Source organism: Lithobates pipiens, unplaced genomic scaffold, assembly GCF_037356315.1.
Source record: "Lithobates pipiens isolate NorthernLeopardFrog02 unplaced genomic scaffold, aLitPip1_a1.2 Scaffold_19, whole genome shotgun sequence".
NCBI classification, from domain to species: Eukaryota; Metazoa; Chordata; class Amphibia; order Anura; family Ranidae; genus Lithobates; species Lithobates pipiens.
In genome coordinates, this window is record NW_027507764.1 from 552945359 (window position 1) to 552967720 (window position 22362).

General features: G+C 42.8%; 1 protein-coding gene across 1 annotated transcript in view; it reads left to right on the top strand.

The window, feature by feature from the left end:
- TBC1D31 (TBC1 domain family member 31) overlaps nucleotides 1-22362 on the top strand; it is a 65536-nt gene that overhangs the window by 17201 nt on the left and 25973 nt on the right. The window contains exons 7-12 of the mRNA XM_077493285.1: nucleotides 2156-2356; nucleotides 9644-9835; nucleotides 12010-12089; nucleotides 14549-14695; nucleotides 15677-15810; nucleotides 16044-16177. Of these exons, the coding sequence (XP_077349411.1) occupies nucleotides 2156-2356; nucleotides 9644-9835; nucleotides 12010-12089; nucleotides 14549-14695; nucleotides 15677-15810; nucleotides 16044-16177 (888 nt within the window). The remainder of the gene's footprint in view (nucleotides 1-2155; nucleotides 2357-9643; nucleotides 9836-12009; nucleotides 12090-14548; nucleotides 14696-15676; nucleotides 15811-16043; nucleotides 16178-22362) is intronic.

The window sequence follows — 22362 nt, forward strand, 5'->3', positions numbered from 1 at the left end:
GTTATTGTGACCGGCAATCTGACAGTAACTGACACTTTGTGGGAACCCGTGACACTAAGACAGTGATCAGTGCTAAAAATATGCACTGTCACTGTACTAATGACACTGGCTGGGAAGGGGTTAAACACCTAGGGCGATCAGTGGGTTAAGTGTGTGCCTAATCTGTGTTTTTGTGTACTGTGTGCGGTGCTTTTACTAAGGGATTTGATGCATTTTCTTTCCCTGCTTTGCATCCATCACTTCCCTTGTGCTTCCTATGTACGCAAGGCAGAGCTTCATTCAGCCTCTCTCTCCTCACTGATCAGTTGGTGCCAGCGGGGGACATCCATTGAGAGGTAACCCGCTGATTGACTTGTGCATGAACCCCCCACCCCGACGGGAGGAGCGCTCTGCTGCTGTGTAACTAAGTTAATGTTTTAGGGTTGTTTTTAAACCTTAAATGCAGCAAAGCAATTTCCTTCACTGTGTATTTGTACAGAACCGTTTTCAAAGGAATGGTACAGGGTACCTGCACTTAAAGTGGATGTAAACCTGAATTATTATTTTTTAATTAACTATTGTACCTTGTAGAGTATAGTATGTCATGTCATCTGTGCCCAGTCTTGCCACAAAGAGCAATCCTCTTTTTTTTCAGTAAGATAAAAACAGATAAACAGATAAACAGAAAAATAGGTGTCTGATTTTTTATTTTTTTTTCCCCCATGCTGTGAGTGACGGATCATTTCCTTATCTCATGCATGAGCATACAGGGCTTCACACCACATGCTTCTGCCCAGAACGCACTCTGTGTCCCTTGTGCGAATCTAGTATAACAAGTGTGAGGTTCGTACTGCCAGCACAAGGGGAGTGTAGAGGTGGGTGGGAGCCTAGTGACATCACGGCTCCGACTATACAGTATATATGTGTGTATGTATGCATCTATCTATCTATATATATATATATATATATATATATATATATATATATATATATATATATATATATATATATATATATATATATATATATATATACACACACACACACACCATGCAATATTATAAAATACAACCAAAATCACAACAGTTCAGATGACTAAAATACGACAAATACTAAAATGCCATTTTAGTCAAAAGATTAGGACTCAAACTATATGTGTGTGTGTGTGTGTATATATATATATATATATATATACACATATATATATATATATATATATATACATATATATACACATATACACACACCCCAAATAGTTTTGATATCCTGTAATCTCCTGTACAGCACTACTAGGAGAAGGGGCTGTACATTTTGCACAGTGCACATATGTACATGGTAACAAAAAGGAACAATGCCGGTGGTTTGTTGCTGTACCAAGCTGTTTTGGTTCTAAAGCCAGAATGCCTTCTGTCCATTACGGTAAAAAAACTTGTGTGCAGCTCTCTCCCAGCCCCCCTTTTCTACTTACTAGAGCCTGATGTCGATCCAGTGATGTACACAAGAGCATTGCTGCTCTTTCTCTCTACTCATTTGCTCAGAGGCATCATTGGGAGCCATTGGCTCATGCTGCTGTCAATCACAGCCAGTGAGGTGGAGTCGCACTCTGTGTGGCTTGGGAGGGAGCCTGCATGAGTGCCCCCATAGCAAACTGCTTGCTTTCAGGGCACTCAGCAGTGGAGATGGGCCAGGTGCGGCCAAAGGAGACCCCAGAAAAGGAGGATCAGGGGCTGCTCTGTGCAAAACTATTACACAGAGCAGGGAAGTATGACATGTTTGTTATTTTGTTTATTTATTTTTTTATATTTTTCCCTTTACAATCACTTTCAGTTTAGTTCAGTCTGAGATCAGGTAGTTGGCTGAGCTATCTGTCAGGAAGCCGGGATCACAAGAATTTCTCAACAGACTTAAAAATGCCTCTGACAATTTAAAAAAAAGTTTACTTATATGTATTTCAGCTGCAGATCAGTTTTAATTTTTCAATATAAATTTTTAGTTTAGTTTTTCCTTTTCAATAAACCCTTCCCTTTTTTCCAGCTAAACCAGGCCATATCTCTGAACATGTGCCAGCATACAGCAACGGCTCTAAGTGTCTCTGTATATTTCCTCCAGTGATATTTATATCTGTTTGAACATTTTCCAGTATACAGGAAGGTTGTAACTTTTTTTTTCCTGGCAGGTTTTAGGTGTGCTCAGCCAAGATGGGATAATGAGGTTCATCAGTATCCAAACATGTAAACTTGTGTTTGACATTGGAGGCCATGATGACGGCATTGTGACTTCTTCTGTTAGCCCAAATGGACGTTACATCGCCAGTGTCATGGATAACGGCAGTGTGAATTTGTACAGCGTTCAGGCTCTGACCAAGGAAATCAACAAGGTGAGAGGATTGTTTTTTTTGTTTTTTTAATTCTTTATTTAATTTTTAAATTTTCCATACTACAGAAAGCATATACAATAATTTTAAATTATATTCAATCTTTAAAGTGGAGGTCCACCCTAAAGTGGACCTTCCACTCATTGGAACCCTCCCCCCCTCCGGCGCCACAATTGGCACCTTTCAGGGGGGAGGGGGGTGCAGGTACCTGTACAGTACAGGTATCTGCACCCACTTCCGGGATAGCTCTCTGCGGAAAGGGGCGTAGATTACCGTATATACTCGAGTATAAGCCGAGATTTTCAGCCTCTTTTTTGAGGCTGAAAGTGCCCCCCTCGGCTTATACTCGAGTCATCGCTGTCTGTCTGCCCGATCAGCGTGTCGAGCAGACAGACAGCGGCCATTCTAGGATTCAAAGGCCGCGCCTCCGTCTCCGCCTTCGCCTGTGATAGGCGGAACACTGAATTTCCCAGCAGTCTGTGTTCCGCCTATCACGGACGTCCTCTCATCCTCGTCCGTAGTATGAGGATGAGCGGACGTCCATGATAGGCGGACCACTGACTGCTGGGAAATTGAGTGTTCCGCCTATCACGGACATCCGATAGGCGGAACACTCAATTTCCCAGCAGTCAGTGGGAAATTGAGTGTTCCGCCTATCACCGACGGAGGCGCGGCTTTTGAATCCTAGAATGGCCACCGACGAAGAGCTGCGGGACGGGCCGGGACGCAGGCCGGGACGGGACGCAGGCCGGGACGGGACGCAGGCCGGGACGCAGGCCGGGACGGGACGCAGGCCGGGACGGGACGCAGGCCGGGACGGGACGCAGGCCGGGACGGGACGCAGGCCGGGACGGGACGCAGGCCGGGACGGACACAGGCTGGACGGACACAGGCTGGACGGACACAGGCAGGCTGGACACAGGTAGGCTGCACGGACACACACACACACACACACACACACACACACACACACACACACACACACACACACACACACACACACACACACACACGGATGCATGCACACACAGGGATGGATGGACACACACGGATGCATGGACACACACACACACACACACACACGGATGCATGCACACACACAGGGATGGATGGACACACACACACACGGATGCATGGACACACACACACACACACGGATGCATGGACACACACACACACACACGGATGCATGGACACACACACACACGGATGCATGGACACACACAGGGATGGACGACACACAGGGATGGACAGGCATGTCTCACCCTCGGCTTATACACGAGTCAATAATTTTTTCCAGTTTTTTGGGGGTAAATTGGGGACCTCGGCTTATATTCGGGTCGGCCTATACTCGAGTATATACGGTACGCCCCTTTCCGAAAGTCCCCCGCTGCCTGCTGGGAAACACACAGATCCCAGAGGCAGCAGGGACCGTCCTTATTGCGCAGCGCGACTCACGCATGCGCAGTAGGGAACCGGGAAATGAAGCCGAAAGGCTCCACTTCCTGATTCCCATACCCAAGATGGCGGCGGCAGCACCCGAGAGATGATCGAGAAATCGGATTCGGGTGCCGACATCGCGGGCGCGCTGGACAGGTAAGTGTCACTATTTTAAAAGTCAGCAGCTGCAGTATTTGTAGCTGCTGGCTTTTAAAGGAAAAAAAAAAAACACGGAGTCCCGGCAGACTCCCGCTTTAATCAAAAAACCCCTCTTTTCCCCATCCACCCTCCCTTCCAACAAGGTGAGGGGATTAAGCACTTCCTAAAAACAAACGTTTTCCCAGCACATGAACGAGCTAAACCAACAACAAAACGCAAAACAAATGACAGCGTCTAACAATTGACATTAATAACAGAGGTGTAAAGCCAGGTACACACTAAAGGATTTTTATTTTATTTTTATTTTTTTTGTCCAACCCAAAAAAAACTGACAGCTCCGGTTGGGAGCCGCTGTACTAACCATGCAAGGTTAGTGCAACAATCTCCCTGACTGGGCTGTTGTGTTCTGACATGGGAACGGCACCCCCGCCAGAGCACTCTGTTCAGCGCTCTCTGCCATTGGCTGAGGGCGCTGATCAGGAGTCAGGCGGCTTCTGGCTTTCCAGCATGCACATCCAACAGAAGCTGGCCGTCTTCTGTTGGACAGACTGACATACACACAGGCAAAATTTCGGCTGGAATTTTTTTATTTTTTTTGGACCAGTACGGGGTACGGGGCTTTAGTTACACACATTTGCAAACATATGTGGAAGCTACACTGCTTTGTGAAGGCTCCTCTAAAGTGCTGTCTTAACTCTTGTTTGCGAGTCTCATAATTGGAGTAAAGATAACACCAGATAAATTGCAGGCAGATATACCTGGAGGCAGCACATTACTCAGTTTTCCTAAACCCACAACAGTAAAATCAGTCTGCTGTATATGCACTGCAGTAATGCATGCTTGTTATACTCACCGTGGAACCTAAAGTGTTAATCCTGCACATTGTGTAAAAAAGCTGTTTAATCCTGTCTTCTCTGATTTCCCCCCTCCCCTTTCTTTCACAGTCCCCAATCTATCTTCTGATAGAACAGAGCCTTGGAGGCACTCTGCACATGCTCAGTTTGATGTGTGTTGCTGGAGAGTCCTTTGTTGTTTTTTTTTGTTTGTTTTTTTAGGGTGTATGTGTGATAGGTAAAGGGCCAATCATCACTGTCCAGACAAGAGGGTCATCCACATAGGACAGTCAGAGGTGAATAAAACTGATAGAAGTAACAAGACTACTATACACTGCTGATGAGAAGATTTTTAGCAGTTTAAATTTACAAAAATAATTACATTGCCATGTTCTGTGTAGTGTGGGAGACCAGATATAGTGAATGCAGAGTCCTGGGTTTAGTAACACACTAGAAGCCCAGCAAAAAGAGTGTCCCTACAGCTTTCAATGCCGCTGGCTCCTGCTCTCTCAGTGCTGCTTCTCTGAACTTCTGGTCTTCACAGGAAAACATTAACGGCTCACAGCAAAGTTTTCAGCCAGTCTGGTTAGCTTGGAGAAGGGAAGGAGGATGGAGGAGCAGGGTTGTGCCTTTCCATCCTAGGCTAAAGAGCTGTGTGTGTATTTTGATGACCACAGCATAGGGAGACACAACTCCAGTCCTCACATGCAAGGGTGGCTCCATAGGATGCTGCAAGAGAAAAGAGCCCCCCTAAAATGGGAAACCTACATTTTTTTTTTTTCAATCAAATACTTTATTTTAACAAAAAAACACACTATTATTTCTATATTTGCACTCCCCGGTTTACAATTCAAATCCTCCATCCTATTATCACTCATTAATACAACTCTATTTCACTGTTGATTTTCCTCTGTTTCATTAGTATATTCATCTCGCTGCTCAGATAAATGCCACCAATGCCAGTTTTTTTTTGCAAATTTTTTTTTAGAGCTCCTGCTATGCTCATTCCCCAAATTCCTCTTGTCTTAAATGAAGATTGATCGCTTTAATCCATTGATCTACCGTTGGCGGGTATTTTGATATCCATTTTTGTAATCTAAGTTTACGAGCTATATATATAGTTCTCATCCACATCACATGCATTTCAACTGGGAGGGTATAATCCGATACAATCCCTGGCAATGCTATTTTTGGATCAAAATAAACCTGCATAGAATTTAAGGAATTCAAAGTATCAAATACACCCTCCCAGTAACGATACAATTTGGGACATCTCCACAGCATATTCCGAATACTTTCATCAATCCCAAAGGGAAATTGTTACGACACAGACACACTTAACAAAGACAACACAAGATCACAACAATAGACTGAACTAGAAGCAAAAACGTAACAAAATTACCAATGTCAGCCATTAACACCAAATAACAAAATGAAAACTACACTACAAATAAAACATCCATACAATTTAAAATACATCATAGAATAAACACAGATTAAAATAACAGGCAAGCTACCAAATACAAATAATACACCACATTCTCTAACACCACTCCAAATAATAACCAACACAATACCAACATACTATAAAAACAACACAAAATCCTGATCATAAACAACCAGAATGAAATCTTCACCTCCAGCCCTCACAGAAAAGAATTATATATCTTGATCACCACAGATCTATAATTGTTATCTGGGGCAGTGGTCATGGATCCAGCTTGAACTATAGCATAGGAAAGGATTAAAAGATAAGGAAGCTGCATACTCAGTGATTAAATCAGATGTTAATGCTTGTAAAGTCTTAAAGTGGAGCTCCAGTCATCTTGTAATTTGTTTTTAAAAAAAATCACCCCCGCGATTGTCCCTGCAACTATACTCTAAATCGGCATACTATATATTTGTAATCCTTTTTTTTTTTTTTTTTTTTTTTTTAAGAACTTCAGCCCCGGAAGATATTACCCCCTTCCTGATCAGAGCACCTTTTGCAATTCAGCACTGCATCGCTTTAACTGACAATTGCGCGGTCGTGCAACGTGTCTCCCAAACAAAATTGACTACCTTTTTTTTTCCCACAAATAGAGCTTTATTTTGGTGGTATTTGATCACCTCTGCAGTTTTTATTTTTTGCGCTATAAACAAAAACAGAGGGACAATTTTGAAAAAAAGCATTATTTTTTTACATTTTGCTATAATAAATATCCCCCAAAAATATATAAAAAAAAAGTTTTCGTCAGCTTAGACAGATACATATTCTATGTATTTTTGGTAAAAAAAATTGCAATATATTGATTGGTTTGCACAAATGTTATAGCGTTTACAAATAGGGGATAGTTTTATGACATTTTTATTAATCATTTTTATTATTTTTGAAATGGCAGAGATCATCATTTATTGTGACTGCGACATTATGGCGGACACAACGGATATTTTTGACACATTTTTGGGACCATTTTCATTTATACAGCAATCAGTGCTATACAAATGCACTGATTCCTGTGTAAATGACACTGGCAGTGACGGGGTTAACCACTAGGTGGCAGTGTAGGGGTTAAGTGTTTCCTGGGGTGTGTTCCTAGCTGTGGGGGCCGTGGCTGTGTGTGACAAGTCACGTCACTGATCTCTGCTCCGATCTCAGGGAGCAGAGATCAGTGACACTGTCACTAGGCAGAACAGGGAGATGCTTGTTTACATTAGCATCTCCCCATTCTTCCTCCCTGTGAGGTGATCGCGGGTATCTCTGCGGCAATCGAGATGGCGGGACCTGCGACCTGACTCATGGAGCTTGCCGCGGGCGCGCGTCCGCTGGCCACCTCTTAAATGACAACATACAGATACGTGATTCTGCCTGCATGAGCCCTTCTTCCGACGTATATCGTCGTGAGGCGGTCCAGCATTACTTAAAGCACCCCCTGGTTCATGTAAGATATCTGAAGCTTGCTAGGAATTTGCTCCGGGATTAAATGCAGCTGGCTACTCAGCATGCACAGACCGGTCTCGCACATATGCAGTGGGAACTAATCACGGCGCACTATGTATATTGTAGGTTGTCATTGCAATGGTGGCGTTGGAGGAAGTTCCCGCCCCATTTGTTATGGCAATCTGTCAATCATGGAACCAGGAAGGACAACGTTGATATCCCAGAATCCAATGGGAGAAAGGAAATGGCGTACCTCGCCACGGCAAGGTAGGACAGAAGTGGAGAGATTTCTTACAGAGAAAGGTACTTAAAAAAAAAAAAAAAAAAAAAATTGCAATATCCAAAAATTTACATGGGGAACAAACGCGGCCCTGGCTGCATTCTTCTAGCGTTTCTGATTGGCCTTGGGCTGTCCTTGTGCTTCAATGGTCCGAGAGCTGCTATGCGCTCTGAGTGCTCCCTCCCCTTCCTCCTCTTGCTGTCACGGCGCGGGGAAGGGGTGGGCTGGTCCCATTGCACATTGGCTCCACACACCAGGCCGACCGTGTGACACTATTCCCTTGCGCCGCAGTTTTGGCTTGTGTTTATCACCTTGCGGCTGGTTTGGGAGGTGCCTTCATATGCCATTGTGGTCGGCGGTTGCTGCTCGGGCAGAAGTGCTCCTCCAATTGTCCCATGCTTGAGTGACGTTGGTGGGTGGACCACAGGGCGGATCAGATGCCTACAAATATCCCTGCTTGGATTGGCTCTCTCAGTTGGTGGTTGCTGGCTGTGGGTGGTCACAGCTCTCTACACTCTTGTATTTGAATCACGCAGGTACTTTTCTCACATTCCATGGTGCTATAAATATTTTGTCTCCACACTGTTACTTTCTCACAGTCATTCTGGGAGGTTATACGCATTCTTATCTCCTACACCTCTCCAATCTCTCTGCACTTAGCTTTGTTGCTCACCCTATGGCTAGTAAACACCCACCACTTTCCTTCACTACCTGTTTCCAAGTGGTTGTCACTATTCACTTCCTATCAACACATACATGGTTATCTATCATGTATTTACTTTAGTTATATTTTTCAGACACATTGGAGTCTATATTAGACATCACCAGCCATGATAACATGAACTTCCTTGTCCTGGTGGGGAGTTGTGGGTTTTTCTCTGTCCTGGGGGCCCTTCCCGCCTCAGCTCCCGGTGGAGACATTTGTGATACTCCTTGGCCTCTCAGTATTTTGCTGTGACATGTCGAGTCCTCAAGTGATTAGGGAGATTAATATTTCCCCTCCTATGGCCCTCCGTTTTTTGCTCCTTTCCCCTTGACCTTTTCTGTTATTTTTGTTATTTTATATCCAATGTTCTATATCATTCTTTCTACAGAACTGTCATATGCATCAGCACCTGATGAGGTGGTACTTATCCCCTGAAACGCATAGAGCTTACAAAGATGCATACCCTAATGACTATATCTGTGAAGATATTCACTCCATGTTAATGTTTTATACATGTTTTGTACATGGAGCAATGTCGGCATCGGTACCACATATCTTTCTATTGCCCTTTGTTGTATCCGAGTTTATGTAACTACAACCTTTACTGCAATACCTATTTTGGCTGCATTATGTCATGTCCATATTGGTTAAATAAATTACTTTTCTACATCCGGGTTCTTTTTGTGCCTCGTCTAAAGTCCCAAACCCCCCCTCTCGTTTATGGCTGCAAAATAGGGTGGAACTCTGCTTTAATGCTTTTAGAAGCCCACCGAAATCTTAGGCAATCATTAACCTCTATGATACAGCCCAAAAGCTAAAAGTCGCTGTTTTTTCTCTTTTAAAAAAAATAAAAAATGTGTTTAATTCTTGTATGTTATTTTTGTACAGTGCTTAATATCAGAAGTCTGTATTTCTAAGTAGTGAGAATAACCTTTTTTTTTTTTTTTTGCAGCCTCCGCCACCACTTGTAAAAGTGGTTGATTTAAGTAAAGACAAGGACTCCACGGTGGAAAAGTCTAAAGCCAGCAGTGGGAAAGTTAAAGTTTCATCTAGCCGGATATGTCGCCCATGGAAGTCGAAGGAAGAAATCGTGAAGACACGAATTCTGCGCCCAGATGGGGATGATAATGACAGTAATAAAGAGGTTTGTTGTAAATGAACACTTTATAAAAAATGTCCTCTTGTAGGGTTTTCTGTGGTATAGGAGGTGCTGGTACTGGTCCATAGTATAGGTAAGTATTGTGGTGGAACATGCATATTGTAGACGCCATCCGTGTTCTTTCAGCTGACATGGTAGCATGGAGGAATGGTTGCATAAGTCCAATGACCTATCCCATTGGTCTCCTCCCTCTTGTATATTAGCTGATCAAGCCCTTGCTGTTTTTTCTGAGTGCTATGAAGGAGCCTGGTCCTTGCACGTTGCTGCTCCTCTTAGGAGGGAAAGGGGAAGCCTCTAGCAGTACTGGGACAGGTTCATCTAGCACCCGGGGCAAGGATGCAGAACTGTCCCCCCTCCCCCCACTGTTAATGCATGCATACTGCTCTGTTAATTTTGACGTCAAATTTCGATTTAGTTTGAGTCCTAGTCTTTTGACTAAAATGGCATTTTAGTATTCATCGTATTTTAGTCATCTGAACTGTTGTGATTTTGGTTGTATTTTATTAAACTAAACTAGAGTTAATTTGGTTGACGAAAATAATTTTGTTGACCAAATTAACACTGCTGTCCCAACCCTTGTCCCGACCCTGGCCTTGCTGTTAGTTTTTTTATGTATCCAGATATGCTTGATGTACACATATGCGTGGATAATATTGTATTGTATGTGTGTGTGTGATATATATACTGTATATATAATGCAATTTTATGAAAACCAATACAATTTGTCAAGAAAACGCTGTGTGCACTCTCTGCATCAGGAATGCTAATTTGGTTTGACAGCCCAGACTCTGCATGTGCTGGTCATGCTATCCAAAAGTAGAACCAAAGGCAAAACCTTTTGTTTTTTTTATTTATTATTTTGAATGGAGTATGGGAGGGTTATAACCCCTGTTGTGTTTTTTTTTTTTTCCATCTATGTCCCATTTAGCAGATTCTCCTTTTGCTTCCTGTTCTATAACCAACAGGAAGTGAGTGGTAATCCGTCTAATGTAAGGGAAGCCTCCGCGTCACTCGAATTGGAAGATTTCCCTTCTATTCCTGTTCTGGCGACAACTCAAAATTTGGGGATTTAGTTTCACTCATAGTGATACCGGTAAACGGGAGAAATAGAGAGGGCGAAGCAAACCCCTGGCTGTCTCTAAATAGTTTGGGAATAATCTAACATGGCAACTTTAGTACAAAAGAAATTCAAAGCATTTGTTTTGGACCAGACAATCTCACTAGTAGCTCTGTTATGACATTAAAATGGGTTACTAGTCGTTGCTTTTGAATGTGATCATAGCGGTTCTTTAAATTTAAAACTATCCTTGCCCTGAAAGCAGTGGTTAAAGCGGGAGTAAACCCACTGAAATTATTATTATTATTATTTTTTTTTTCTGACCTGCAAGAGAAAAGGCATAATGAGCTAGTATGCACCGCATACTAGCTCATTATGAAATACTTACCTTAGAATGAGACTCCGACGATCCACGCCGAGGGAGCTGACATGTTCCCTCGGCGTGGATTTCGGGTATCGCGGCTGAGCCACGATATTGTCACCCCCGTGCATCCACGTGGGAGATTTCTTTCTGGCAGGGTCCGGCGTCTGCCAGGCTTCCAGCAGAGAATCCCCTGTGCGTATGCGCCACTGCAGTCAGCTACTCATTGCGAGGGTAATATCTAATAAACCATACAGGTTTAGGAGATATATATATTTTTTTTTTTTTTACCTACAGGTAAGCCTTATTATAGGCTTACCTGTAGGTAAAAGTAAAAAAAAAAAACAGTATACAACCGCTTTAATTGGTGGGTTTACTTCCCTTTTTAGATTCTAGTGAGCTGATTTTCTGAAATATCAGTTATTTAAAGCAGGGTTCTCCAAACCTTTCTAAACAAAGGGCCAGTTTATTGTCCTTCAGATTTTAGGGGGCCGGACTGTGGCCAGTCGGAGTAAACATTGCCACATTTTGGTATTGGGGGAGGAATAGTGCCCCATTGTTGGTGTCAGTAGGAGAAATGGTGCCCCATAGTTGTCTGTTGGCAGAATAGTGTCTCGTATCAGTGAGAGGAAAAGTGCTTCAAGGGCCGGATATAGGCAAGCAAAAGACCGCGTCCGCCCCCCCCGGGCTGCCGTTTGGAGACCACTGATTTAAAGCATTTGATCTTTGTGCTTATTACAGAATGTGTTGCCAACTGGATTGAACAAGCAGCGCCTTTTAGCGCTATTGAAGGGCTTTGGAGAGTATCCAACGAAATACAGGTAAAATGTAGCACATTCATTTGTTTTAATTGTAGTTTGTGAATAAAAAGGTGAACTTTTTTAGTCTACAAATAAGTGATACCTTCCTAATGATTGCTAAAATTTGTATCCTTAAAGCTGGCCCTAAAGTCTCCCCGCTGTCAGAATACAATGACTCAGCAGGGAGGATCCCCCCATACACATTGAGTGTAAATGGAGGAAATTGGGTCAGTCCCCCCCCCCCCCCCCCCCCCCCATTCAACCCGCTGGTTCAACAAAAAAAAAAAAAAACTGACCCCATTTCCTTCCCGCTGAGTCATTGTATTCTGACAACGCGGAGACTATCCTGCCATCAGAATACACAGCTTACCGCAGTAGTCTATTGACTGCAGCGATGATCGAGCGAAAAAATACCAACAGGAGGTGTGAACAGAAGTTGATCAGTAGATTCAAACACTAGACTCTCATGGATCAAAATTTACAGCTGTACCCTGCTGAACCGGGCACATTTTGATTCATGTATGCCTGGCCTCACTGTTAATGATTAAGTCAATTTTCAACAACAAAACAAACCCTCATCCCAATTTTTGAAGTAGATGGTTACAATATAGAGCCTCTGGGTATACCCCGCCTCAAACATCAAAAACCAACCAGAAAGGTCATATATCTTAATAAATAAAACAACAACAAACCTAAACTGCTTGTGTCCTTTGAATGGTAGGAGAAAGTTAAGATGAGGATAAATTTAACTTAAAGCGGAGTTCTGCTAAAAAAAAAAAAAAAAAAAAATTAAGTCAGCAGCTACAAATACTGCAGCTGCTGACTTTTAATAATCGGACACTTGCCTGTCCCAGGGTCCAGCTATGTAGGAGAGCGAAGCCCCGCTTGTCTCCCCCTCCTCTCTGCAGTGCCGGCATTGTAAGTGTGGGCGCCCCGGCTGTGGCTTTACAGCCGGGCACCCACTGCGTGAGCTGTGCCGCGACTGGCCGGGCTGAGAGGGAGGGGGGAGAGGTCATCTTCCTTCCTGTGCTGCGGTGCGCCGGATAGTGGGAGCTGGAACCCTCTGAAAAGAGGTTACCGGACCCCACCCCCCAAAAAAAATTACATGCCAAATGTGGCATGTCGGGGTCACGTCCCTTAAAGCGGAAATTCCATTTTTGGGTGGAACTCGGCTTTAAACATCTAACTCTAGGAGTTCCACTGTGGGAGAACAAGTTCTACAAAACTAACTCGGAAGGGCAATAGTGACCTAGCTGCCCTATCTATATATATCGGCCTGTCAGTACTGTCTAACGAGGGAATCTGGACATTATTGTGTGGCATTGGTTGTATCTGATTCTATCCAAATGTGCCAAATTTTATCAAACTTGGCTGGACAACACCTGGCTAGGTAAGTTGCTTTGTAGAGTGGTACTGCCGAGTGGACCAGTGATTTATATATATTTAGAGAGGGCACTTCTGGTTGTTTCCATTTTAGAAGCAGCGCCTTCCTAGCATAAAACAGGAGTCCAATAAGGGTCCTGGTTGCTCGCAGTGGGCTAAGGAGCCCACCAAGCTCATCATAATTTTTATCCTCCCCCTTGGCTGTTTACCTGTGCAAAGGGCAGTAACAATCCAAGTATGAGCAGTCGTGTTTATATATATATATATATATATATATATATATATATATATATATATATAGACACACGCAGATGTCATGAATAACACATTGCAATATAAAGTATAATAGTTGTGAGCTGGCTTGACAATCCATATCATAAAATATATATTAAAATCATTATTGATGGCAGAAGATAATCTACTCTATAAATGCATGATTATAATGCATCTAAAAAAGCTTAACGCATGCGTTACATTTTTAAATCAAGCCAGAAGCAGATGCAAGGTGCCTATCTACAAAAAACATATACCAATGTAGTTTGATAGTTGACTCAAGAAAGAAAAAGGGGGAAGAAAAAGTATCCATCCTTAGGTTACTTAGGCCGCGTACACACGAGTGAATTGTCCGGCGTGTATCAAAATCAAATAAGTGTCTTACTTAGTACGGCAAACAATCCGGCGGATAGTCTGGCGGACTTTCTACCGAACGGACTTGGCCACACACGGACACACAGAAAGTCCGGCGTTTGCTAGCGCGATGACGTACAGCACGTACGACGGGACTAGAAAAAGGAAGTTCAATAGCCAGTAGCCAATAGCTTCCTTTTTCGTACTTGCTTCTGAGCATGCGTCATTCTTAGTCCGCCGGACTAGCATACTGATGAACGTATTGTCCGCTGAAACCCAAGTACGACAGACAATCTGATCGTGTGTACGCGGCATTACAAGTCGGCTCCAGATTCAGCATGTGGTGTTGCAAATTAAGAACTGCCAGGGATGTGTCTGTGTTTTATAGACTCTGTTTTGAAGAGGTGTGTAGTGTGAGTGTACTCCATCTAAAGTTAAACTATTAATTCTCCTTAATTAATTCTCCTTAGGATGTTTATTTGGCGCTCACTGCTCCAGCTGCCAGAGAACCATGCAGCTTTCAGCAGCCTTACTGACAAAGGCACGCATCCCCAGTACCTCCAACTTCACCAGGAATACCCCATTAAGAGCAGGAAGCTCCTGAGAGTGTTACAAAGGTAAGCAGGCTTTGCTCAACCCTGACACTGCACTGTATTTATTTTCTCTCTGCAAGTTAGGAAGAAACTTAAGCCTGGCACATCTCAACTATCGCTGCTTAGAAATCCAAGGTGCTCCTTAAAGCAGATCTTTACCCAAAAGGAGAAGCTCTGTTTGCACCTTCCACTGCCACATTTGGCCCTTTTTTGAGGGGGTGGGGGTACCTGGTTTTGACAGATACCCGTTCCCATTTCTGCTCAGATCGATGCGGCTATCTACGAGGACCTTCGACCCCCTATTCCTTTCCCCCCACAGCCTTCTGAGACTGGGTATGGTGGGTTTTTTCCCTGTCATCACTTATTTCTATCACAAGAGATGTTTACATTCCTTGTGATAGGAATAAAAGTTATCAAGAAGAAAAAAAAAATAAATAAATAAAGGGACAAGGTAAAAAAATAAAAAACAAACAAAAAATTATAATATATATATATATATATATATATATATATATGTGCCTCCATTCCTCTGCTCGTGCATAGAAGTGAACAGATATGTAAACAGTGTTCGCAACCCACAATTATATATATATATATATATATATATATATATATATATATATATATATATATATATATATATATATATATATATATATATATATTGCTTGTGCAAGCATTTTCTAAACATTCTTTCATAGTTGAAATGGCAAAGCATATAGTCACAATGGTGTGGGCATATTATTACAGGGGTTCTAAGTAATTTTCTAGAAAAAAATTGATTTTTTACAAAAAGTGCCAGAAAAGTCCTGTTTCTTTAATGTGTAGGGATTTAACTAATCTCCAGGCCTAAAATGTTAATTTTAATGTGTGGATAAATATGGGAAAAAATGTTTAGGCAGTGAAAGGGTTAAAGAACACACAGAGAAATATGCACATGTGGCCGCAATGTATTTTGTATTTTTTATTCCCAAACAAGTTTCTGTGATTTCATTTGCTCACCAGGACACTTTCAGCCTTGGCTCACTGGTCTGCGATATTTGGAGAGACGAAATACTTACCTCTGATGGCCTTCCCATTTGTCAAGCTTTTTCAGAACAATCAGCTCATCTGTTTTGAAGTTGTGGCTACTGTCATAAGTAAGTTGTGTGAAAATACATTGTTTTTTTGCTTTTTTTTTATGGAAGGATGTTCTATTGTGAGCGTGTGTAGCATTCAGACTTGTTCTTCTGATCATAAAGCCAGCAGTGTCCTTCCAGTTGTCCGGAAACTACAAGGATCAGTATGAAGGGATTGTCCTCCCAGCATCTGGAGGGACATGCATTGGCCTAGCCACCTAGCCTATGGTAATCTGTGTCATGTTCCTCTGCAGCTAACTGGTGTCAGCATTGGTTCGAGTACTTTCCTAATCCACCAATCAACATCCTTGGCATGGTTGAGAATGTTTTGGCGCATCACGACAAGGAGGTTCTTCAGCATTTTGTGAATTTTGGCGTTACGTCGCAGGTAACGTATCCATCCGGTATATAGTAAGCTCTCAAAGTCAGCATTGTGCTTATTGATTCACTAAAGTGATATCGAACCCTCAGTTTTTTGTAATTACTTAGGGTACAGTCACACCACGTGCGGCAAGACTATTCCAGGCCAAAATTCCTTGTCTCCTACCTGGCTGGTTCATGCCACTGAACTGCAGTGGTGCGCACTGGAAAAAAAGTACTGCATTACAGTGATTGTATACCCTCACATATACCCGGTGAAGTGACTGGCCTCAGTTGTACCTGATTATCTGCAGTCTTCTCTTCTCCACATCCATTCAAAGTCCAGAATTTATAAAGCTTGTCTTAGCTGCCAAAAAAAAGGGGCAGGGAGGTGAAAATTTTACACTGTGCAGAGTTCAGTAAGGAGAGCTCTGGGAGCTGATTGGAAGGAAGGGACCCCCCCCCCCTTTCACAGAGGAACACTTGTCAGAAATGATTCATACTGACAGCAGAGGAATGAAGTAGCAGACAGAAATACAATAAGATGAGGATAAGATTTGTTATTGGAAAAAACAAACTCGCAATGAAATTATATAATTTCATTGACACAGTTCCCCATAAACGTTCACTGTACAAAGTAACGTCCGTTGGCATGCACCATAGGGTGAGTACATGGATTGAATACTGGCTACAAGGGCGAGTTCAGGGGGTGGGGATAAATGGGGAGTACTCGGAATGGTCAGGGGTGGGTAGTGGGGTCCCCCAGGGTTCTGTGCTGGGACCAATCCTGTTTAATTTGTACATAAATGACCTGGAGGATGGGGTAAACAGTTCAATCTCTGTATTTGCGGATGATACTAAACTAAGCAGGGCAATAACTTCTCCGCAGGATGTGGAAACCTTGCAAAATGATCTGAACAAATTATTGTGGGTGCAACTACATGGCAAATGAGGTTTAATGTAGAAAAATGTAAAATAATGCATTTGGGTGGTAAAAATATATATGCAATCTATACACTGGGGGGAGAACCTCTTGCGGGAATCTAGGATGGAAAAGGACCTGGGGGTCCTAGTAGATGATAGGCTCAGCAATGCCAAGCTGCTGCTAACAAAGCAAACAGAATATTGGCATTAAAAAAGGGATTAACTCCAGAGATAAAACGATAATTCTCCCCCTCTATAAGACTCTGGTCTGGCCTCACCTAGAGTATGCTGTCCAGTTCTGGGCACCAGTCCTCAGGAAGATGTACTGGAAATGGAGCGACTACAAAGAAGGGCAACAAAGCTAATAAAGGGTCTGGAGGATATTGGTTATAAAGAAACGTAGCGAGCACTGAACTCATTCTCGCTTGAGAGGGGATATGATTTTAATTTACAAATACCATACTGGTGACCCCACAATAGGAATAAAACTTTTTCACGGAAGGGAGTTTAACAAGACACATGGCCACTCGTTAAAATTAGAAGACAAGAGGTTTAACCATAAACTACGTAGAGGGTTCTTTACTGTAAGAGCGGCCAGGATGTGGAATTCCCTTCCACAGGCGGTGGTCTCAGCGGGGAGCATCGATAGTTTAAAAAAACTATTAGATAAGCACCTGAATGACCTCAACATACAGGGATATACAATGTAATACTGACATATAATCACACAGGTTGGACTTGTCTTTTTTCAACCTCCCCTACCATGTAATTATAATTCACAATTAAATGACAATTTGTTCTCTTAATGAAGTACACACTATAGAGGGATATGCTTTGTTCATATTTCATTTCTGAGGTTTACAACCACTTTAACTACAATTTTTTTAGCACAGTGTGACACAATCCACCACCTAGCACTGCAGCCAATAGCATTTAAACGGGTTGTGAAGGCAGAAGTTTTTTTTTATCTTAATGCGTTCTTTGCATTAGGATAAAAAGCCTTCTGTGGGCAGCAGCCACCCTGAACACTTACCTGAGGTCCCTCTCTGTCCAGCGATGTCCACGAATGTCTCAGCCGTCCGGGATTCTCCCTCCTGATTTGGCTGAGACACAGCAGTGATGCCATTGGCTGTCACTGCTGTCAATCAGAGTCAGCTAGCCAAACGAGGGAGAGGGGGCAGGGCCGGGTCTGGGCTCCGTGTGTGAATGGACACAGGGAGCTGTGACTTGGCTCAGGTGTCCCCATAGCAAGCTGCTTGTTATGGGGGCACTGAACAGGAGGGAGGGGCCAGGATCACAGAAGAGGGACCTGAGAAGAACGGGATCTGGGCTGCTCTGTGCAAATCCACTGCAACAGAACAGGTAAGTATTACATGTTTGTAAATTTTTGGGTGAAAAAAAAAAACGATACTTTACAATCGCTTTAATGAAATATTGAGGAGAAGAATTTAAAGAAAGCTGGTTTAAAAAAGTATTAAGCTGGGTTTACACTTATGCGAATTGGATGCGAGTTTCCCCATCCAAGTCGCATGACAGGGAGGGACCGGCTCTCAATAGAGCCGGTTCTCACAGCTCCGTTCTCCTGCGGTTCGCATCAGAAAAGGTTCCTGTGTGTCTTTGGCTCAGTATCAAGTGTGAATTCAGGCTGAAATTCGGACCTAAATCGGTGTACAGAGACGCACCAGACCCCCTGCTATGACCCACGGCTGCATCGGTGTGAACTCAGCCTTAAATGCATCGGCACCGCCACCATCCCACTGCACACCAATGCCTGGCTTCTAATGCAGCTATTGGTGTGAGTGAATCTTTATGGAGTATGCAGCTTCATTATCTCTTAATCCTTGTCTATTTTCCAGTTTAAGTTGGTGCCAGGTCCACTGCGCCAGTTTTTTTTTTTTTTTTTCTGGGTGGCTCCTTTCTCTGTCCGCATCCTATGGAGCCATTCTTGCACGCAGTGACTAGAGTACGTATGCATCAGTAGAAAAGCACAGCCCCATAGGCTATAATGGCAAGGCATTCCCCAGCTCCTACCTCCTCCCCCCTCCCTTCTCCAAGCTTACAGACTGGATGAAGACTGCACTGTCCACTGTTAAATCTTTCCTATGAAGACCAGATGTTCAGGCAAGCAGCACAGAGAGAGCAGGAGCCAGCAGCATTGAAAGTTGTAAATTGCATGTGCTTAGGTTAGAGTAGTTGGGAATAGAATAGTTTAGTGGGGAATTTTTTATTTTTTGTGCTCAATGCGTTAAGCTAAAAAATGCTGAGGATTTAATACGATCTTAAAACAAATGTCTTCTCAGAGACAAGGATTGCACTTTCTGGCAGGAAATAAATTTCCCTCCAATCCGTTTGTGTCTCTGTTTAAACTACATCTATTGTAGCAGGTTTATGAAGGCTGCCATTGCTGACCTCCTCTTATGAGGAGGTCAGCTGTTGCATTGGGTTCAGTGAATTCTTAGACCCCCATACACACTATACAATTTTTTTCTTTTTTTTGTCTGATTTCCTTTAAATTTACCAAAACCATGTAGTGCAAGGGCTGGCCTGATTGCATACACATTGAAACTCATTGAGGTTTGACCTCATATTATATGGTTTTGGTAAATCTGAAGGAAAGAAATCTACATTGTATAGTGTGCATCTTTTATCTCTGTCCACTTGCCACCAACCAACGTACCAGCGCTTGACTTTAAATGGTAGTACTGTCCAGGTACCCACCTTCCGCAGCTCACTCGGCTCTTCTGACCCACCGGGAGACCCCAGCTACCAGCCGGCACATCCACCAGCTGGCTTGACACCCAAACAAAGCCGGGATCGGCTTTGATCTGGTCTCCATAGCAGTAATCCAGAAGTGATAAACTGACATCGCTTCCGATTTATCCAGATGTCACTAGCACCATTTAACCACTTAAGGTCCGCCTCCTGCACATATACGTCGGCAGAATGGCAAGGCTGGGCACAAGCACATACCTGTACGTTGCTTTTTAATTGCTCAGCCATGGGTCGGGAGTGCGCCACCAGCGGCGTGCTCCTGACCTGGTCCTGAGCTCCGTTGGACGTGGGACCAGCGGACCCGATCGCCACTGGTGTCCTGCGATCGGGTCACAGAGCTGAGGAACGAGGAGAGGTCTGTGTAAAAAAAAACTCTCCCCGTGCTTCCTAGTGTGGCTGTCACCGATCGTCTGTTCCCTTTTATAGGGAAGGACGATCAGTGATGTCACATGCTAGGTCACGCCCCCCTACAATAAAAAAAAAAAACATAACGTCATACATAACCCCTACACTGTCCCCTAGTGGTTAACTCCTTCACTGAGAGTGTCATTTACACAGGAATCAGTGCATTTAAATAGCACTGATTGCTGTATAAATGACAATGGTCCCAAAAATGTCCGCTGTGTCCGCCATAATGTCGCAGTCGCAATAAAAATCGCTGATCGCCTCCATTACTAGTAAAAAAAATATGATAAAAATGCTATAAAACGATCCCCTATTTTGTAAACGCTATAACTTTTGCGCAAACCAATCAATAATCGCTAATTGCGATATTTTTTTATTTTTTTTACCAAAAATATGCAGAATAATACGTATCAGCCTAAACTGAGGAAAAAAAAATCTTTTTATATATATTTTTGGGGATATTTATTATAGCAAAAAGTAAAAAATATTTCATTTTTTTTCAAAATTGTCACTCTATTTTTGTTTATAGCGCAAAAAATAAAAACCGCAGAGGTGATAAAATATCACCAAAAGAAAGCTCTATTTGTGGGAAAAAAAGAACGCCAATCTTGTTTGGGAGCCACGTCGCACGGCCGCGCAATTGTCAGTTAAAGCGACGCAATGCCGAATCTCAAAAAGGGGCTTGGTCCTTTGGCTGCAAATTGGTTCGGGGCTTAAGTGGTTAAAAAAAGAAATAAAAGCATTCAAACACTCCGATCTTGGTGTTTTGAATGCTTTTAAGTCCATTCTTGGGCACTTTTATGTGCCTCCAGCAGCAATCATCTCAGGTAATTGATGGCTGTGCAAGCGGCCAAGAATAGCTGCGGTGGCAGACAATGGTTCCTTGAAGCACACGGGCTCCCCGGCTGCAACTAGCTGCTCACATCTATCAAACACAACAGCTGGAGTCTGTAGATTCCTGCCACTATCATTTGCACCGTGGAAGAACACATGTCCGAATGTAGCCATAGAAGAGAGCTGGACTCACTCAGGGCAGTGATGACCTCTGATGAGGGTGTATGAAGTACAGACTGCCCCAGCATCATGTCCTAGACAGGTTGTACTTACTGCATAGGCCCAACATTTTTATCAGGTTCCTTTTTTTTTTTTTTTTTAAACATGGAAAAGTTATGACAGAAAAAAGACCAAGTGGCCCATTGAGTTTGCCTGTTTTTTTGTTTTATTATACAAGTTTTTTGTTTAGTTAACTTTTTTTTGTGAGCGTATAGATCTATGTTTGCCCTAAGCATGTTTGAAGCCATTTACTGTTGACTGACTCACTACCTCTGCTGGAAGTTTATTCCAAGAATCAACTACCCTTTCAGTAAAATGATACTTTCTAAGATTAGTTTTGAATGTTCCTCCAGTTAGTTTGAGGTTATGTCCCCCATGTTCTTGATTTTGGTTTAATATTGAAAATACTGCCTTCTTGAACCTTATTCACCCTCATGATGATTTTAATTAGATTTTTTTTAATGCAACTTTAATGCAGTTGATTTAAAAAAAAAAAAAACTGGTAAGCCAGTACAGTTCAATTGCTATAAACATGCTCTTTCTTGAAAAATGTATATAAACTAAACATAAACTCACGCTGATGATATACGAACAAAATCAATAATGTAAAAAACAATTGCAGCTGCTATACACAAAGTGCTAACCACTTGAAAAACATAAAATGTATAAATACAGCGCTCGCAAACATAAATATATGTGAAAAAAAGTATATATAAAGTGAACCAATATAAAGTCCAAAAAACTCTGAAAGTGCTCCAATCCAAAGTGAATAAAAACTTCAGGTGCACAGCACCCCCTAGAGAGTCCCCACTCACCAGATCCACATGACCCCCAGCTTTTCAGTCTGGAGGGTCAATTCAGGCTTGGTATAGGTGTCTTTAGGATGGTATGCGGAAAAGCCAGCTCAGCAGATCCAGGGTTCCTCAATGAAGAGTTTAAGCCAGATAGACATGTACCCAGAAGTAAAAGAAGGGGGGATTAACAGGCATTAAGCATGGAACAGATCGTATGAAACCATTGTTCCGGTCGTTTGGAATGCACGCCACATATGATGGTTTC